Source organism: Chelmon rostratus, chromosome 4 (genome assembly GCF_017976325.1).
Source record: "Chelmon rostratus isolate fCheRos1 chromosome 4, fCheRos1.pri, whole genome shotgun sequence".
Taxonomy (NCBI): domain Eukaryota; kingdom Metazoa; phylum Chordata; class Actinopteri; order Chaetodontiformes; family Chaetodontidae; genus Chelmon; species Chelmon rostratus.
This window is the reverse complement of record NC_055661.1, coordinates 20474249-20491881: the sequence shown is the minus strand read 5'-3', so window position 1 is coordinate 20491881 and position 17633 is coordinate 20474249. Positions and strand designations below refer to the sequence as shown.

Genomic DNA, 17633 nt, shown 5'->3' with positions numbered 1-17633 from the left:
CTCATAAGGGAATATTGCATGTTTTTCTACATTTGCAGGTAAGATTTAACACACAAAATCTACACTCACTGGCCACTTTATTAGGCACACCTGTAAAATGTAATGTGCACCAACAGCTGAGCCATATATACCTCAACGCCGTCAGAGAGGTATTCATTTATGTTTATTATTGAGGTTGTAGTTTGCAGTGGTGTTAAACTGGGCTGCATTGTCTTAGGAGGCAGTTCTACAGTTTCACATGAAGGAAGAATATTAGAAATGCTTTTCAAAGCAAATTCACAATCATTTCCTGCCCAAAAGATCAGCTTCATAAAGCAACCATAAAGTAAGTTAATGTTTTACAGCTGTGACGTGGTCTGTTGCAATAAATGAAAAGCTCGTGTGTGACCCCGCTGAACCAGCTGATGGCTGAGGCGTGTGGGTGTAGATCCGGTCCGCGGGATGCCTGAAGCTTTTAAAACAAAGCAGAATGGGGCTCTTGTTTTACCTCCTACTTGCTCTGCATACTTGGGATGGCCGAGACAAGAGGCACAAGCAAGCAATGCGAATACTTGTCCCTCTTTCTTGCAACGCAGCACAATGCCGGAGTCTTCCCCCAACGACCCAGCCACTATGACAACTGACAGCTATTAACTGAAAACCTTTTCAGCGAGTTACAAATACAGCAAACACACTTGTTCTGCAGGTGAAAATACAGATGCACGAAATATAAGTAAGATAATTTAAAATGGAATTTATTGGCATCTTAAATTTTAAATACACAATGTAACAAAATTTAGGAAGTCTAAAGTATACCAATACAATTAGTTTTTTTTTTTTGGTGTTGTAAAACTATTTACAAAAACTATTTTCAAGTCTGATAGAAACTGTACAGTCGTCTGTCCACAGGGGGTCAGGAGGACATTGGGTGTCGGATAAGTGGGGTGAGGGCAAGTGGGGTGACGTGAAACTGAGCTAGGAGGTGGTTGCAACATCAGTGAAGATAACATTTAGGTCAGAACATCTTCTCTTCATACATTGTGATCCATAAATGGTTTCCCAACTTAAAGAACAAATGTGGAACCCCAACTGTGGAAATCATTGACCAAGTCATTTCCCAATGTTTTGCATATAAAACTAAAAACAGGAAAAGAAAGACAGCCAAAAGTTATCTTTGGGATATCTTAGGCCTTCTTCATCTTGCCCATGTGAGTGCTGCCGTTCTCGTGGCGGGTGGAGCCGTTGGTGGCTCCGTGGTTGATGCCGTTGCCGTTCTCGTGGTGTTTGCCGTTGGTGTAGACAGCTGTGCCGTTCTGACACTGCTTAACGTCCTGTTTCGGCAACCGCTTACCCTTCACGTAAGCCTGGATCCAGAAGTTGGAGAAGAGCACGAAGAAGAAGGTTCCATACATCCAGATGAGGTGGAGGACCATGGGGAACTGGTAGTCACAGCTGTCCATGAAGTAATACTGGGTGGCGTGGAGGGATACCAGAACAAACTGGACCTGTTGGGAAGAATCAGGAATCAGTCAAGCACCATCATGAATATATGTAGAATTTGTCTTGGTGCCTTTTGTAAAGAGACATTAACTTGGCATTCAAATAAAACCTGCTGACAGTAGACCGAGGAAGGCTCAAAAGATATGCATCAATTTACACATTGCCGTGCTGGTGATCCCTGAAGTAGCAAAAATCTCATCAATGATCAAACAAAACAAAGAATAAGGTGGCTGTACCAGCTGAATGGCAGTCATGTATTTCTTCCACCACAAAAACTTCTGGAAGCGTGGTCCAGCAGCAGCAAGGCCGTAGTAGAAGTACATGATGACATGGACGGAGGAGTTCACCATGGCATGGAAAGATCCCATTCCACCTGGGGTGATAATGACAGACATGGATGACTCAGACATCTGAAGAACATCTGACCTTGAAAAATGAGTCCAGGGACTCCTGGTTAATCATTTTCATGTGACTGAATAGACTTCAGTACTGAACAGGTAGCCTGCACAACGTTTCTTCAACAAGATAAAAGCAGAAGTCAAATGGAGGCCATTGCTACTGACTGTAAAGGTCAACAGGTACAAGACTTGTTTGCAGGGTGAAGTAACAGCGCTATCAGCCGCTGGTGTTTCTGCTCTATTAATCATTTTCACTCTGATTGATTTAGCTAATGTGTACTCACCAGGAGCATACGAAACACCCCACCACCAGGTCCAGGGCATGAAGGAGTGGTGGAAGATGTGTAGGAAGGTGATCTGACCATGCTTTTTCCTCAACACGAAGAAGACCTGACGGAAAGAAGATATAGAGGAGTTGAAGAGGAGCTATAGCAGCCGAAATCAAACACCAAGGCCGTCGGGTAAAATTGACTGAACTTACTGTGTCCATGAGCTCAATAATCTTGGAGAACCAGAACAGCCAGGCCACCCTGACCATCTGGTGAGGAGAATAAAGACTTGAGTTACAGGAAACTGCACTGCAAGGTGCCAACAGGTGCACAGCCGTGAAATACTAATTTCACCTCATATTAATCAAGGATTGTATATGACTGAGTGGTAAAAGGGGGCTTACTCGTGTTGCTTCAGGACTGTCAGACGTATCAACTGCGTCGCATCGCCAGGTATACGTTGTGGCCCAACCAGACATCAAGAACTACAGACCAAAAAAGGTTATTTAGTTTGGGACTTATCACTGTATGAAATTTTTGGTCATAGCTACCAACCAAGACTGCACAAATGTCCAATCTCAAGAGTCACACTATGAACACCAAAATGTACAAAAGGTGCAGAAAGTACATTCATTACAAGTCTTTAAATATCTGAGACTTTAAAGAACAGAGTCTTACTTCGTAGACGATGAATATTGACAGTGCCACTAGCAGGAAATTGTAGACTATCATGGCTTCTTTTAGCTGGAAGGGTTTGCGATTGGCCATTATTCGAGGTCCAAGATGCAGTACAAAGAACAGGTAGCAAAGCAATATTGCAGACATGTAAATAGGACTCTGCATGAGTGGATAATCCTTCAGCCGCGGATCTAGAGGAGGAAAAAAAAGACAAGACTACATTAAACAAACAGACTAATACAGAGTGAGCTTTTTGCATTTAGTCAAGTAAATCACCTACCAACTCCAGCCAAGAGGTAGTCATATATATCCACGGCATGTGAGCCAATCTCCTGAATCTCTCGAAGCATGTTTGCCATCTTGTATCGTTGTTACCCAATTATCTGCAAAACACCCAACAAGGTCATCATTAGCTTTTAACTCGTTAAAGTGACAGTATGACAGTAATTCAAACAGTGAAATAGCACTCAATGCACGAAAACATTATCAAAATAAATGTCTTCTTCAGCCACATGTAGTCTTTCTGGATGTGTTTAACTAGTTCAAATGTACCGTTCTCCTTCCCCTTTTGCTCTCATTCATTTTCTGTAGAACCTTATGGAACGTAAAATTGTTTTTAACCAACTTTTCCTAGGCGGTGACAGTTCCAGAGACACCCAACAATAAAATTCAACAGCATTCTGCTTCAAGAATGAATAATCACATGACTTATTCACTGCTCGGGTCTTCCTGATGATCACCCGTGACCAATAAATGCCTTCAAGGAGGAGCAATTTGTGACATTTACTTATTAGGCAGGACTGAAATGCAATTATTGGGACAGAGCAGCTTATCCCTCACCAAACAAACACTCTCAACAAAAATCCCAGGATGCTTTGCCCCAGCTCCAACCACTCATCAGACATGGCCTGATATTAGAGAGGAGGTGCTACAGGGAGCTGGGAGGGCATCCCTCGTCCCACAGTAAGGCGGCACTCTGCCGGCTGTTTGGTTATTGTGTCTTAACTTCTGGCATGACTCCCACACACACACTAAACCCAACTGGGAGAAGAAAAAAAAAAGAAGTTAAAGCTCATTGAACTGAAAACATAACCTGCAGGACACTGATATCAAAGTTCAATAAACCAACAACAAGTGCTCCTCTTATGTGGCAACAGCACTGGAAAACTACCACTGCAAACTGAATCCAGCAGTGCGACTACAAACATGGTGAAAAGTATTCTGCCTTGCAGTATGCACACTGGAATGTTTCTATGGTTTTTCAGACCTGCATGTTTTTTTCTGTTGACAAAGGCTCACCATATCAAGTGCAAACTGCAAAGTGTGTTCACAAAGTAGAGGACGTGCAGGGTGCGGTCTCCTCTTACCACAGTGGACCCAGAGGGAGCTATTGTTTGATGTACAATCTACAAGGCTCTGAGTTTTCACTGCCTCAGGTCTAAAGACCAGCCCTCCTTAAGCCAACATAATTAAAAGCTAATAATTTGTGGAATGGAAGGGCAGGGAGCAGAGAGCATGACGGGTGCTGCAGAGGAAAACTGCAAGACGGGACGGCGTTAAGACATTTCAAGTGTAAACTTCAACTGTGTTCTTTGCCAACAATGATGTAAGTGTAAGGATGTGAGCTTGCTTTTGGCATTAGTTCTTCAAAACACTGTCGCTTATCGCAGGATGCCCAAGAGGAAATGAAACTTGCAAGGAAATGTAAGAGATCAAAAATAGGACATGAGGGTATTTCAATCTGCAGCCGACTCACTGAATCAAAGTAAAACACATCATCCGATATTGAAAAAAAAAACCCCATACAATTACATGCTAATTTGCAAGTTGTAGCTCTTTTGAACAATTCAAGATCAGTTGGTTCAAGCATTCATATCCCTTGATCTGCTTATGTTAGTGCATTAATTGGGTCAAAGTTACTGACTGAGCACAAATCTACAGTGAAAACTGATTATAGGTCCTCTTCCTTTTGTAGAGCCTCCCTGCAGTTCTTTCACAACCCCCGCAGTGTCTTTCTGGTCAAGCTTACTGTGAAGCCTCCAGACGACTGAGCTCAGAATTCCTGACCAATCTGCGACAGCCGCACTTGGCAGTACCGCCTAACTTCCTTCCGTCCACACGATGGAAACTTTACCTGGAGTTCTGCCTTCTTGCACGCCTGTGTTATCACCAACAGTGCACACGGTGGTGTTGTATAACAGATCAGATACATGACATTTCAGAAAACTCTTACACATACAGCTGTGGCTGTTTTTGAACCGATGATGAAGCATTTGGTCAGGCGCCTCACATTTCAACAAGAGTATCATCATGCCTGTGGTGTAGAGTCTGTCTTGTTCTGAGGAAAAATTCTGAACAGTTAAATTGATCAGATCATGATCTGATCAGGTTAGTGGTTATGTTTAGGTGGTTGTAATACAGTGACTTTGACTTGTGTCGTGGCAGCTTGACCACGTCACATGGCCTAAATTAAATTTCAGAATTTGTTCTTAAAAGTTCTTCAAAGCCAAAACTCTTAGTTATGTTGGTAATGCATGAAATTTCAATCAAATCAATCAAATTGTGTTGTAGACACAAGGTGATGACCCAGACTTTATATATCTCCAGGTTTTTCTGTTCAAAGTGCTGTACGAACATGTGACTCACTTCTTTTTAAGAACACTGACAATTGTTGTTGGAGTCAGGGGGATAGTCTCATGATCATGATAACACTAAGAAGAAAAAGGAAACAACATTTCTGTATCCTGAGTCCCAGATGAAGATGGAAGTTCAAAGAAAAATGAAGGTGAGGCCCGTTCTGTTCCAGCTCAGCGACACCACAGGACATCAACTGGCAAAAGCTAAGCTAACATAGCTAACATGAATTACTGTACCTCAATGCTCTTCTGCGCTATTTATTGCATCTTGCTATCAATGAGCCACCTCCTTGCTTTTAAGCTCCACTAATAAAATGCCTTCCTGCTAACTTGGAATTTAGACCAGCAGTATTCATTAACTCAACTGTCCAGTGGTCATGCTGATATGATGATGATCAGCTACATCAGCAATACTAGTACAGTAAATCCACAAGAGGACAGGGACTTTCTCATAGCTGTGTGAGGGGTCCAAAAGGTGTCTGCTGTATTCTTCCCATGAGAGAGTGAAGCGATCTAGCCTGAGCCACATGACCACTGAAGCACCAGTCTACCATTAACAATTTCCGTCTCCTCTCGAGAGAAATGTTCATGATTTACAGACCACAGCTACAGCAGTTCGTTCTTGTGACCGAACTAAAATAAAGTTTAATAGCTCTGCACAAATGCACTGCTACGGCCCACCACAACCACTCATTCAGTATTAGGAAGCCTCGACGAGGAGACGCAGTACAGTGGAAAGGAAGAGGAAACATTTCCTATGAGAGTCATGTCAGTGAATCACAGAGATGGAAAAAAGGAGCTCACACTCATGAGGAGGGAGTTAATGGATAAGCCGGAACAGAGTGGAATTTAAAAAAAAAAAAAAAAGAGAAATCAGAGGGGCAGCAAGGAACCTATTAGTCGAACGCACACTGAAGTCCGTCATGAAGACAAACATTTCAAACAGAACAGCCTGAGATCCTCAAACACCGAAACACCAGAAACCTTTCCTGTGGAAAGAAAAAAAAAAAAAAAAAAAAAGGAAGAGAAACCCCCACCCCCCGAGCTGCTCAACATGTGGGCAGACTCCACACACAAGTTAGTTCACCGTCTGCATAACATTGAGCAACTTACCTTGTTGAGACTAGAATTTTCCCCTTAAATCGCCAAAAGCCAATGTTGATTCCTCTTTAACAGCACGGCAAAGCCTCTCTGTGATCGCTAAAAGGCGGGCGGGCCGGCGGCGAGCAGGCAGGCTGGGGCAGCGGCAAGAAGGGAAAAACAGCAGAGAGAGAGAGAAAGAGAGAGAGAGAGAGAGAGAGAGAGGGGGAGAGATGGAGTAAGGAACGAGAAAGTAAACTGACAAAGTGTGACTGGTACAGCAGTCTTCCAAATCCCCACCCTCCCTGAGTCACACAGTGGATGAATAACGAGCTCACAGAGGCAGAGGGAGGGAAGGAGGCAGAGCCATAGAGAGAGAGAGCGAGAGAGCGAGCACTGTGTGCATGCGAGCTGCAGAGTACAACTGGGGTGAGAGTGAGATGGCCCCAATTTAAACCCACACCACAAAACTAAAGAAACGATCCACCTCCGCCCTGACTTCGACAAGTCAGGACCGAGCCCCCCACACCCACCCACCCCCTTTCACTCTCCGGGTCACACCCACCACCCACTGAAACACACACGACTCTGGAGTCGCCCTGTAAGTTTCCTCTCGGGGGGTGGGGGGTGGGGGGTGATGATATTATTCACAGGCAGCGGGCGAGAAATCAGTGGCCACTCTGTTATCATGAAGGGGGCTATTGTTACGCCTTTATTGGCTCTCTACCCGGCCAACACCCATTAAGCAAAACCGGCGTCCATTTCTCTCTGTTGAGCGACGATCAATAACGTGGCTAAAATGCCTTTTTTTTTTTCAACTTGTGTGCCAGCTTCCCCCTTTCAGTTTTTTCATATGACTTTTCTCGTTTTTTACTTTCTGCATAAGCGAGTACACCACTCCCAATCAAAAACTCTGCTCAGCATCCACCACAGATCCATGCTTGCCTCATCTACTCCCAGAAAGTCTGAGCACACACTGAGCACCTACAAGGAGTCGAACACACCAGAGGAAGAGCGAACGGATTCAAGCCGGGGAGCGTCATAAATAGTGATGAAACCTCAGTGTTTACTCAGGGTTGGATGGCATGGCTCATGCTAATGATTGCTGTGAAAAGGAAAGACATGACTCATACGATAATGCTTAAAATTCTTCCAAGCGTGTTGTGTAAGGATGGTTCACTCTCCCTGATTGCAGATCTCACTGTCACTCCCAGCCGGTCCAAGAAGAACAAAACATTATAATAACAGTAACAGGCGGTTTTATGCTCACTGGTCACTTAACGTCCAGCAGGAAAATAGCTGGTAGGGAGAAACACATGAGCACACCTGTAGCTTCGTTCATAATTTCTCACAGTGTGGTCTGATTAAACTACAGACAATCCCTTAAACATTTAGAGTTTCTGAGATTAAGTCACGTGTGTGCGCCGCTCACTTCTGCAGATTAATACTGGAGTAAACAGCCTTGCAAAGTCAGATCATGCTCAAAATTTAGCTTTGGGGGCTTAGAGGTCAAACGGTAAAACAGCAGTTAATCAATTAACAGAATTGCTATTGCTATTGTCTGATGTGTTTTTTTTTTCTCCTAGAATAGTTAAACATGGTTTTTGAAATCAGACATCTGCAGTGTACGGGCGATGCACTGTATCTGATTGACTGGGCTGGTTTTACCTGTCACTCTGTCCCTGCAGGGTGGTGGTGGTGGCGGTGGGGGGGGGGGGGGGGGGGGGGGGGGGGGGGGGGGGGGCAAGGGTGGCAGTGCTCCCCTTTAGCCCCTCCTCCAAATACTGAAACACACCTGACAAGAAAATACATCATCGTTGTCAGTCTGTACGCGCTGACAGAGCCATTTCAAATATGATAGTCATCTAGTCCTGTGAAACCGACGCTCCAACACACCTCGCAAAATAAGCACTGCGACAAAGTGAAGGAGGAAGGACGTGGAAATGATAAAATCAATAAGACTTTTGTTCGGTCTAAAAGACAAACGTGTGTTCACGACTCCATCTATTGTCCCAGTGACAGAAAACCCAAGTCATTCAGTCGATTGGGGGATAAATCACAGACAGGAACTAACTAGTCCCCCCGGAGACTGTTTGCATTCGCCAAATCATGATTGATAGGTGAAATACTGGTGCAATCCCATTAAAATTTTATTAAAAACATATAGACGGGTTGTATGAGTCAGTGATTGTTTATACGCCTTGTTTCTGGGGCACAGTGCCAAACTAAATGCACTTTAGCCTAGAATCAACTCATCAACCTGGGCCACTACACTCCCACAGCTACATCAAACCAACTAAAGCCGACGGGATATTTCGAGTTGTATGAATGAATATACTGATCCCTAACTATTGATAATCTTGGTAACAGTATGAATACCGATAAACCTGGCGAGTGTAAAATGCATTATACAGTGTAGCAGCAAGCACAAGTCTCCCAGGATTTCCTCCAGTCTATATATCGCACACTGGTGTGAGGAGTTAGACTTTGCTACCATACCAAGTCCTTGTCACTGCACAAATCGTTAGTTATGTAACGTGAAGAACGTGTAGACGCAACTGATTATTCTGCTCTGAACAGCCTGATCATGTGGTTGAGGCACTGCCTTCAGAGGTTAATGCAAAGATGCCAGTGAAAGGTTATGACAGATGGGTATTTTAAGTTATTAGTGGCTTGGAAATGGCAACATTCTGGATAGTTTGTTTGTTTTTTTGACGGATTCTATTTGCAGAGCACAGGAAATATCTGTTACAGTCTGTTTCAACTTATAACCAGTCAGAAGAATCTGAAAACTGAGTGAATGCCAAGCTGAAACAGATTACATCAGCTGAATGAATAATAGTCTCATGATGTAAAAATGTAAAAACAATAACACACATTCCGATCAAGCCGACAGGATGAAAAACTCACTGCAGAGAAGACAAAGGCATTACTCAGCGCGGTGCTCCTGGGCCTCAGGTGCAGCAGTCACCTGGGGCCCTGGACCTCTCGGTCCAGATATGACTGACATAACAAGATGAAAACCCAAGATAAAACGAGCCGTATTCAAAACACAAGCGGCTCTCGGTCATAAAAGGTTTAGCTGTCACTCAAAAATGCTTCTGAAAAGGATAGCCAGATCAGCATCACAGGTATGCCCCATGGCGTATTCACCAAAACAGGAAGCGCTGCAGTAAACACAGATTACTTCAGCGACATTAAACTACGAGCAAAGAGGAGGCTCAAGTTAAATCGCTTCAGTTTCAAATTAGTGCCAGTGTGGGACATGAAATACAAACTGGTCTGCACCACGCAGGGTCTTGAATAGGGTGTAGCAGAGAAAAGGTGTAAGCCTGAGAGCATCCGTGAGGACACACAGAGGCACAAGAAAGCTTCAGGCAATATCTTAATGATTTTTCCATCAGCAAATATTGTTTGAGATTTTATTTTCTTATACATGTTGGAACACGTGCAAACAGTGTCTGCAGTGCATGAATGTTACAAGCCACATTTTAAAATATATTTCAATATTTATGCATATTCGATTTGAATTTTAGTTTTTAGACATTTAAGTCTTTATTTAAAAAACTATTCATATTGTTTTCCAGTGAATATTTCAGAATATATATGCAGCTGTAATAAATCTTTATTATCACATCTGTTTCACATATATCAGAATTCTTCTTTAATCAAGTTTGAGGGATGCCTGTCAAAAAATATGTCAGCAGTGTTTGAGTTAAAAATAAATAAGTAACTTAATACTCAAATATCATTAAGAGTCTTAAATATCCATATATGCTCTGCATATGCAGTGAACTTCTAACTTCAAACTTGTTACATGCACTGATTTTCAAAAGAAAACCACAGCAACTTTCCTGGTTGATGGCTCTCGTTAAGAGTAAATGTCTCTGGATGAGCTGTAGCTCTGTTCTGCAACCTGGTCTTTAGCTGCACAAAAATATAAAACTACACGTGCCGGTAAACTTGCATATATCATCGTTAAAAGTTTAGTCTTACAAATGTCCTCCGCTCATGGAAAAGAAATCCACATCTGTCTAAACAATAACTAGACATAACCTTTGAAGATTTGAAGGAGCGCGCTGGATGCATGCCCACTCATGGCAGATATGAGGAGTGATAAGGACCATACCTGTGACTTAATGATAAACTGAGCACAATGAATTCATTTTAAAACATCTTAAGAAAACAAACTTTACCAACCAAACGCTAGTCATAGTAAGTGTTACACACCCCCTCCCCCCCATCACAGGAATGTTGCTGGACTGGCCTCGAGACTGGCATGTTTACACCAACATCGTTCCTTCATTGTGTTTGGGCGAGGGTGGGTGTGTGTGTGCGGGTTTTGGTGCACGTGTGTAGGTGGTGGTGGGGGAGCAGTATCACCCCAACCTACAACTATTCAGACAAGGCCGACCGTTCAACACTGGTCTCATTCTCTTCACGCCCCTCCCTCCCTCTCTGTCCCCTCTGCAGGTCTCACCCACCAGCGACTCAGATTTCTGGAACTTTCCACAGACAACAATGCCGAGTCGCGTCCTTATGAATGAGAAACAAGTGCAGGTGCACGAAGCATTAAGGAGGAGCGAATTGCATGGTGGCATCCTTCAGTTCGTGTCCACACGCTGAGGGTGATCCCACCTTGAGTGACTTTGAGATGAGTCACCTAAAGTGGGACATGAATATGACATTACACAATGTTTATGGGTAATTTTATATATTATTATTAACTTGTGTTTGTGTACCGTAGGTTTGGCCATCAGTTTTGATAAAAGTGAACTCAGTGTAATTGCTGACATCTGAGAACATGGAGATAGCACCGCGGAGTCAAACAGAGACAACAAGGAACTCTGTTGTCCAGATAAGTAATAAACCAACAGTTAGGTCAGATTATCAGAGGATTTATTACACACAGACAAACAAACGTACATACACAGACATATACACACGGACACACACACACACCAAGAAGCCATTCTGTTAAACTGCAACTGTTGACAGCAGACAATTTAATTCACTATTTATCTTTGCTTTCTCTTTCAAACACACAGCTTGACTTTGGCTAACCTGGGGCTGTTTCAAAAACCTGTGTGATCACAACGGTAGAAAACATGAGCCGACTTCTTAAGAGATAAGTTCTTAGCAATGAGCTGTGACAGGATAATGTTGGAGTAATCAATTGTGACGATGGTCAAATCTAAGAAAAAAATGTTCTCAGTTTTAGGGGCTGATGGTGCATTTAAGGGCAATGGTGAAGACTGTACAAATGTGCAAGTTCAGACTGGAGGGTCGTGCATCTTGCCAGTCCACCGTTCTGCAAAGCATTCCCAACCAAACTTGATAACGAGCCGCCATTTGAAACACTTGAACGCCCTCTTCTCTCCTAGAAGAACCCACAGATGTGTGAATGCTGAGACTGTAAGTGTAGCCACACCCCCCCCCCCCCCCCACACACACACACACACACACACACACTCAAGGGTGTGTCCTCGCAGGTGTGTCATGGGAGAGCGTGCTAAAACTCATCAACAAAGCAACTTCAGACTTGATCAATGAGCAAGTGTAAAAAGGACCTGGCAGACAGGTTGGTATTATGCAAGACTTCACCTCGACTGGAATGAAACACCATGACACACTTTACCAGGTATGTCAAGAATACCTAACATGCTACTATGACCAGAACTTCCACTTGAGTGGAATATACAAATGTAGTGAAAACTCCAGTAAATGCAGTACAAGTGTAATTATTAGATATAACTCTGACACACAGAGAGAGAGAAAACAATAGACAGCAGCAGCAATGACTCCTCAGCAGATGATTCATTTTATGATTTGTAATAACTGTGTTACAATCTGACCTTTGGTCTAATTTTCCAAGAGCTGACGATGCAGCAGTTCAAAGCAACAACTAAGCAGGAAACTGACCTTACTATCCGTGACATCTCTTCAAATTAACAATCAAAACATTGCCCAGTAGGAAAAGTAAGAATTAAAAGGGCAAAATTTGCATACAAAAAAAAGAAAAAAGAAAAAACACGCCTAAACTTGTAGCCACCTTTCCAGGTGTGCTGCTCAAAACACAACCAGTAATGCGTGAGGTCAGAATGACATTTCTAAGGACATAACAAGGCAGGGCTTCACAGTAACGGTTTCCAGGCTGCTAATGGCAACCTAAAAATACATATATAATAAAAACAAGGACAGCAAACACTAAAATGCATCTTAATATTTGTTATTAGCGATATTTAAATACTGCTGTGACAGTGCTGCACGTGTCTACATGTGTTTACTGTACACTGGCTACATAAACTTAAACCACCACCTGAAACTTTACATTTAGGATACAACTTCAAACCGTGTGTGAGAAATCAATGCAAGTCTCACTTCTCTTTTAACTTTTTGATGAATTGTTTGTTCTGACATATAGACTTAAGTCTGTGAATAGACTGTCCTTGAGCAAGCTGCGTAAAATACAATCATAACCTCCATGAACTACATCCAACTGTTACAGCCAGGCAGCGTCAAAGGATTAGGAGGTTCATGTGGGTTCAGACTTAAGCATGTTGAAATTCTGGCCACACCTCATCAATGTCATCATAGCTTTTGTCTTTAAGCAGGGGAACTTTGGACAAGTGGTCACACTTCTTCTTCTAGACCTTTCTGCCAATCACAAGGCTGGGCTGTGGGCGGTTGGATGGATTTGAAAGTTGCACCAGACGAGATTTACACTGCACGGAAATAATGCTTCAAACACAACAACAAAGATTGACTAACAGACAACAGCATCCTCCGATGACCCTTTAATGTCATTTACATTGTTTTCCTAATGAAATGCTGAATGTCAGGCACGGCGGCTTCTCCACCCACAGGAACAAAGACAAAATTAGAAACATTAATTGGAAACTATCTCCTAAAATATCATTACTGGACTTCACGGTTCTACGAGAGGTGGAGTTAAAAGTTTAAATTGTTTAGGAACAGTAACCTCGTACTGCCATTTGGAGCATGCAGACTTGTTGGTGGCACTTAAATCAACATCTATTCCTTAACAATGGGGAAAACATTCATGCATTAAAGCTAGGGTAGCTAATGTATCTTACAATGTGTCTTACTACCTGTGGCTGTTGCAGGCCTATAATAAGCCCATCCAATCAGGTCATTCAGTGAGAATTAAATAAATGGATGACTCACCTGCCTGCCTGCCAACAACATCCATTTCCATTTGTTTACATCCATCATGATCATGTTAGTTGTTTCCTTACATGTGAATGAGACATGAGCTAGGTGGATACGGTTATCAATACCAATGATGACCCTGAGCCAACAGACCCTCATTCAGCAGTGACACAGTAGCACACAGCACAGCAGTGAGCAGTAACCGCCAGGCCAGGTAGCCGGGTCAGATTGAATGGTACGTGCCGGCTACGACTTTGTAGATAGCCAGGGCTGTAAACTGCCAAAGTTATCAATGTACCTTTGGCACAGAGCATGACCAACCCAGTAAACTTTACTACAGCTGCTGTAGTAACAACAGGAGACCAACAGGAGAAGACTGGTCAACTGTGTGAAGCGTAGCTGCTGCATAAACACACCCAGCTCAGCCTGCAAACTTCAGGAGAATAACCCGCATTAAAGAGGGGTCCATGTCATTTCCACCAGCTGAAGCTTCCACTTTCATCATCTCTGCTCTTTCCTTCAGTGCGAGTCCTTCAGGGAGGGTGTTTGCACTGGAAGCTGGTGAAGTGATAAGAACATGCATCGCTGGTGCATTAACCGTCACAATGTGCCGTGGTGTTTGCATTACTATCACAAATACAGTACACCTGGGCAGGTTGACCTTGAGGCCCTTTGTCTCACTCCCACGGGCGCTGGTTACGGCTAATGTTTACATATCTACAGAAAGTCAGTGATCCAGAATGGACCTTACAACACCATCATCTGGGAAAAAGCAAAGTGTTCTCTATGTGCAAACAGTTACTGGTGCATTGCAGAATGGTCATGTGCTGTGCTATCATATCTGGATCATATGTATCAAATGATACTTGTGTGGTAAAAAAAGCTACAATTTTAGCCCCACACAGCATTGTTTACCCATTGTACTCTGCATAAATGAGGTGTGGTTGGTAGAGGTTCTGTTTCTCTAACATGATGACTAAATGAAGCCAGTCTGACATGACTAATACTGTTGCATCCAGTCATAAAGGCAGGCGACAAAACTACTAACATCATCTTTACATTTGTTACATTTACTCATATATTCAGACTCACATGGTAAAAAGTTCCAACTCTTCTTTTTTTCCTCCAATCTAAAAAAATATGTATGCATGTAATAAGTGGCCTACATGCTGTGGCAGGCTTTGAGCCATGATGTGAGAATTTGTCTCGTTAGAATTAAACAACACCGTTAACAACAATGCTGGATCACAATCCAGACCTGTGAACCAGTGACCTCACCGAGGCCTCCAATGGCCTCCTCCAGCCCAAAGCTCAGATCAGACACTCAGCAAAGTTTTGTTAAACATTCACTTTTTTTTTTTTGTTACTTGACTGACAACACGTGAGCAGGTGAAGTTATAGGTGAGTCCCAACTGATTCCAGCGTGCTAAAACACCAGGTAGACAGCTGAGTCACCTCTGACACAGGTCAACCACATGAACTGTAGTCTTGTAAATGCAACCACTCAGCTTCCAAACACTTATTTAAAATAAAAAAGCCACAAACTAAGTGGCCCGTTAGAAACAGTTCAAACATTTGGCCAGCAGGTGAACTTTCACTTTAAATCCACCGGAGGTTCAACTTTATCTGCTGCAATGCCTGTTCAGCGTGCACGCGCACATCAGTGTCTCCTCTGACAGCTGCCAGCGCCAAAAAGGTGACCGTCAGCGCTATTGTTTGTCTTCAAAGTGCAGATAACAACACCCACTGAGCGAGGGAAGTCCGGCTGTCATTGAGCTCTGTCGTCCGCAGCCCAGGTGCGAATAATGAGCAGCCGCCAGATACCATCAATACTCCGGATAAGTGAGCTAATTAGCATGCAAACTGTCGCTCCGACCGCACGTTTTCAAGGGACACACATTTAGGCACAACACCATGAGGTCAGGGGTGACTCGTGCCTGACTCAAATTCGCTAAAAACTAAACATTTCCTAAATTTACAGTCAGAAAGCTAAGTTTTTTAAAGTCTACGTCTAAGATTCTAGTTCTAAAGAGACAAATTAAGCCACCTGGATGAATGTAATATAAAATATGACGCTGCGCATTATAGCCAGCGCGCGCGACCCTAACACCGCCCCTGCAAGAAAGGAAGAACCGCACCTGAAATGAACCTAAACCTCAAAGGGTCCGCGTTTCAGTCGCAGTGTTAAACTGTCAGAAAGCTGCGTCAGAGGGTATTAAAGAGCTGAAACAAACCTGCGGAGACTGTCGAGAAGCAGGATGATAATGTCGACCAAGTCGTGTCTGAAGTCTGCCCCGCTTCCTCTTTCTTAAATCTTCTTTCTGACCCAGCCCTTTGGTGGAGCTGGGAAAAGGTGGAGTCATCTCTACGCTGCAGTGAGTTGGTCGCCTAATATGGACGTAATCGGCTGACTGTATCAAAAGCCAAAATCAATCCGTGTCAGCCTCTGATGAAAAGTGGGCCCGTCTAAACTCTGGTGCCTGCAGGTTATTCACCCTCAGGGTCAAAAGAACACTGACGTGTTGTCTACAAAGTGACGTTAATAAACTTTGTGCTTTATTTTACATTATGAGAAGGAGCAACACAGTCCAGGTATAAAGATGGCATGATATTACCATTAAATTAATATATACTGTATAAAAATACTTATACATAATAAAATCTCCCTATCCATAATATTTACAATACAATAACCAGCTAATATTATAGCCTACCTGAGCTATCTGCCCCTCTTTTTTCTTTAAGTTTTTTTTTTAATCTTCCATGCACTGTAGCACACTGTAAATGTCAGTGACACCATTATCAGTGTGGTTCATTCAGGTCTCAAATCAATGAGTGACAGAATCCGCTGTCCTGATGGCGCCCTTCGCCCCGTTATGATTACGCAGAGACGGAGAGAATGGAGGATGTGTGTAGAGCCTGAAGCAAAGTAGCACAGCGTGACAGACACATGCTCCTCGTGTGTGGTCATAAATCATACCTGTAAAAGCAGTAAACTGTCCACCTGCTGCGCAAAGTGCTCCCTCTTACACTACCTGAGGCACAAACCAGAAAGGACTCCTTCAGTAATCTGTGCTTCAGCCACAAACACGTCTCTCTGGTCACCTAGACAAAGGTAGAGTTGACAGTAAGATGCTTGGAAGGTGTTTGATTTTTTTAAATCTTTTTATTCTTTTTATTATGTTTTTCTAACTTAACCTTCTCTTAAATTGACAACTGAAAACTCATTTACAGTTATATCATGTTCCCCAAACCTCCAGTTACAAGTGTTTCATTAAACTTTGTGTTTCTTTGCACTGTTTGTGTGGAACCTGCTGCTGGTTCAAAAGCTCAAAGCGGCAGGTTGTGTGGTTTAGGTGACTAATGACAGAGTACTATGCTGAATGAAGGTCAAAGGTGAACAATGCCTGACTGGTTCCACTTCCTCCTGTCACATTTCTCGGTGATGACATTAACACTCAAAGCAAAAGTAGAGCACAGGGCAGCACAGCGCCTAATCTGTCATGCCCGTGCTTCCCCCTTTGTTTCCTGTGTTATCACTGCAGGGTCTTACAAAAACCAGAGTGGTTATTTTCATTTTAGCCCCTCATTTTTTCCTTTTGGGTTAGATCACATGTAATTGTATATAAAAGAATATAGACATTGTTACTGATGTTTTTGTAAATGAATGTTAATTGTGATGTAAGTGGCTTCTGCTGAGTTTGGCAGACTAATCCAAGTAGACTCCTCAATAGTATTAGTCTTTCACTTACCCTTAAACTACTTTCTTTACACGATATCATGCACTATACAAACATTTTATGCCAAATCGATAAGCAGCTCATATCTGTAGTCTCACAATGTAAGTGATTCTGACACTTGAAAACATGTTTTTGATATATTTGTTTCATTTATAAAAGAAAATCACCTGCTGGTCTCAA

The 17633-nt window shown here is 42.9% G+C and overlaps 1 protein-coding gene across 2 annotated transcripts; it reads right to left on the bottom strand.

Moving 5' to 3' along the window:
- Positions 1-742: 742 nt before the first annotated feature.
- Positions 743-16077, bottom strand: elovl1b (ELOVL fatty acid elongase 1b). Of its 2 annotated transcripts, XM_041934710.1 has the most exons (9): positions 15948-16050; positions 6574-6695; positions 3105-3207; positions 2825-3015; positions 2551-2631; positions 2359-2415; positions 2162-2267; positions 1716-1852; positions 743-1484 (listed from the first exon to the last, which is right to left on the bottom strand). In XM_041934710.1, the coding sequence occupies exons 3-9, from the start codon at positions 3181-3183 to the stop codon at positions 1164-1166; spliced, it is 972 nt and encodes a 323-aa protein (XP_041790644.1). In that variant the 5' UTR covers positions 3184-3207; positions 6574-6695; positions 15948-16050; the 3' UTR covers positions 743-1163. The 2 variants fall into 2 exon arrangements, with proteins under 2 accessions (XP_041790644.1, XP_041790643.1); XM_041934709.1 differs by lacking the exon at positions 6574-6695 and having other exon boundaries at positions 15948-16077.
- Positions 16078-17633: the final 1556 nt, after the last annotated feature.

Excerpts from the sequence above, each read along its gene's own strand:
- elovl1b (XM_041934709.1), bottom strand. The coding sequence starts at position 3,183 with ATGGCAAACATGCTTCGAGAGATTCAGGAGATTGGCTCACATGCCGTG. Across the intron at positions 2,416-2,550 it reads ACAGTCCTGAAGCAACACGA|ATGGTCAGGGTGGCCTGGCT; the intron begins GTAAGCCCCCTT and ends TCTCCTCACCAG. Across the intron at positions 1,853-2,161 it reads GGGTGTTTCGTATGCTCCTG|GTGGAATGGGATCTTTCCAT; the intron begins GTGAGTACACAT and ends TTATCACCCCAG.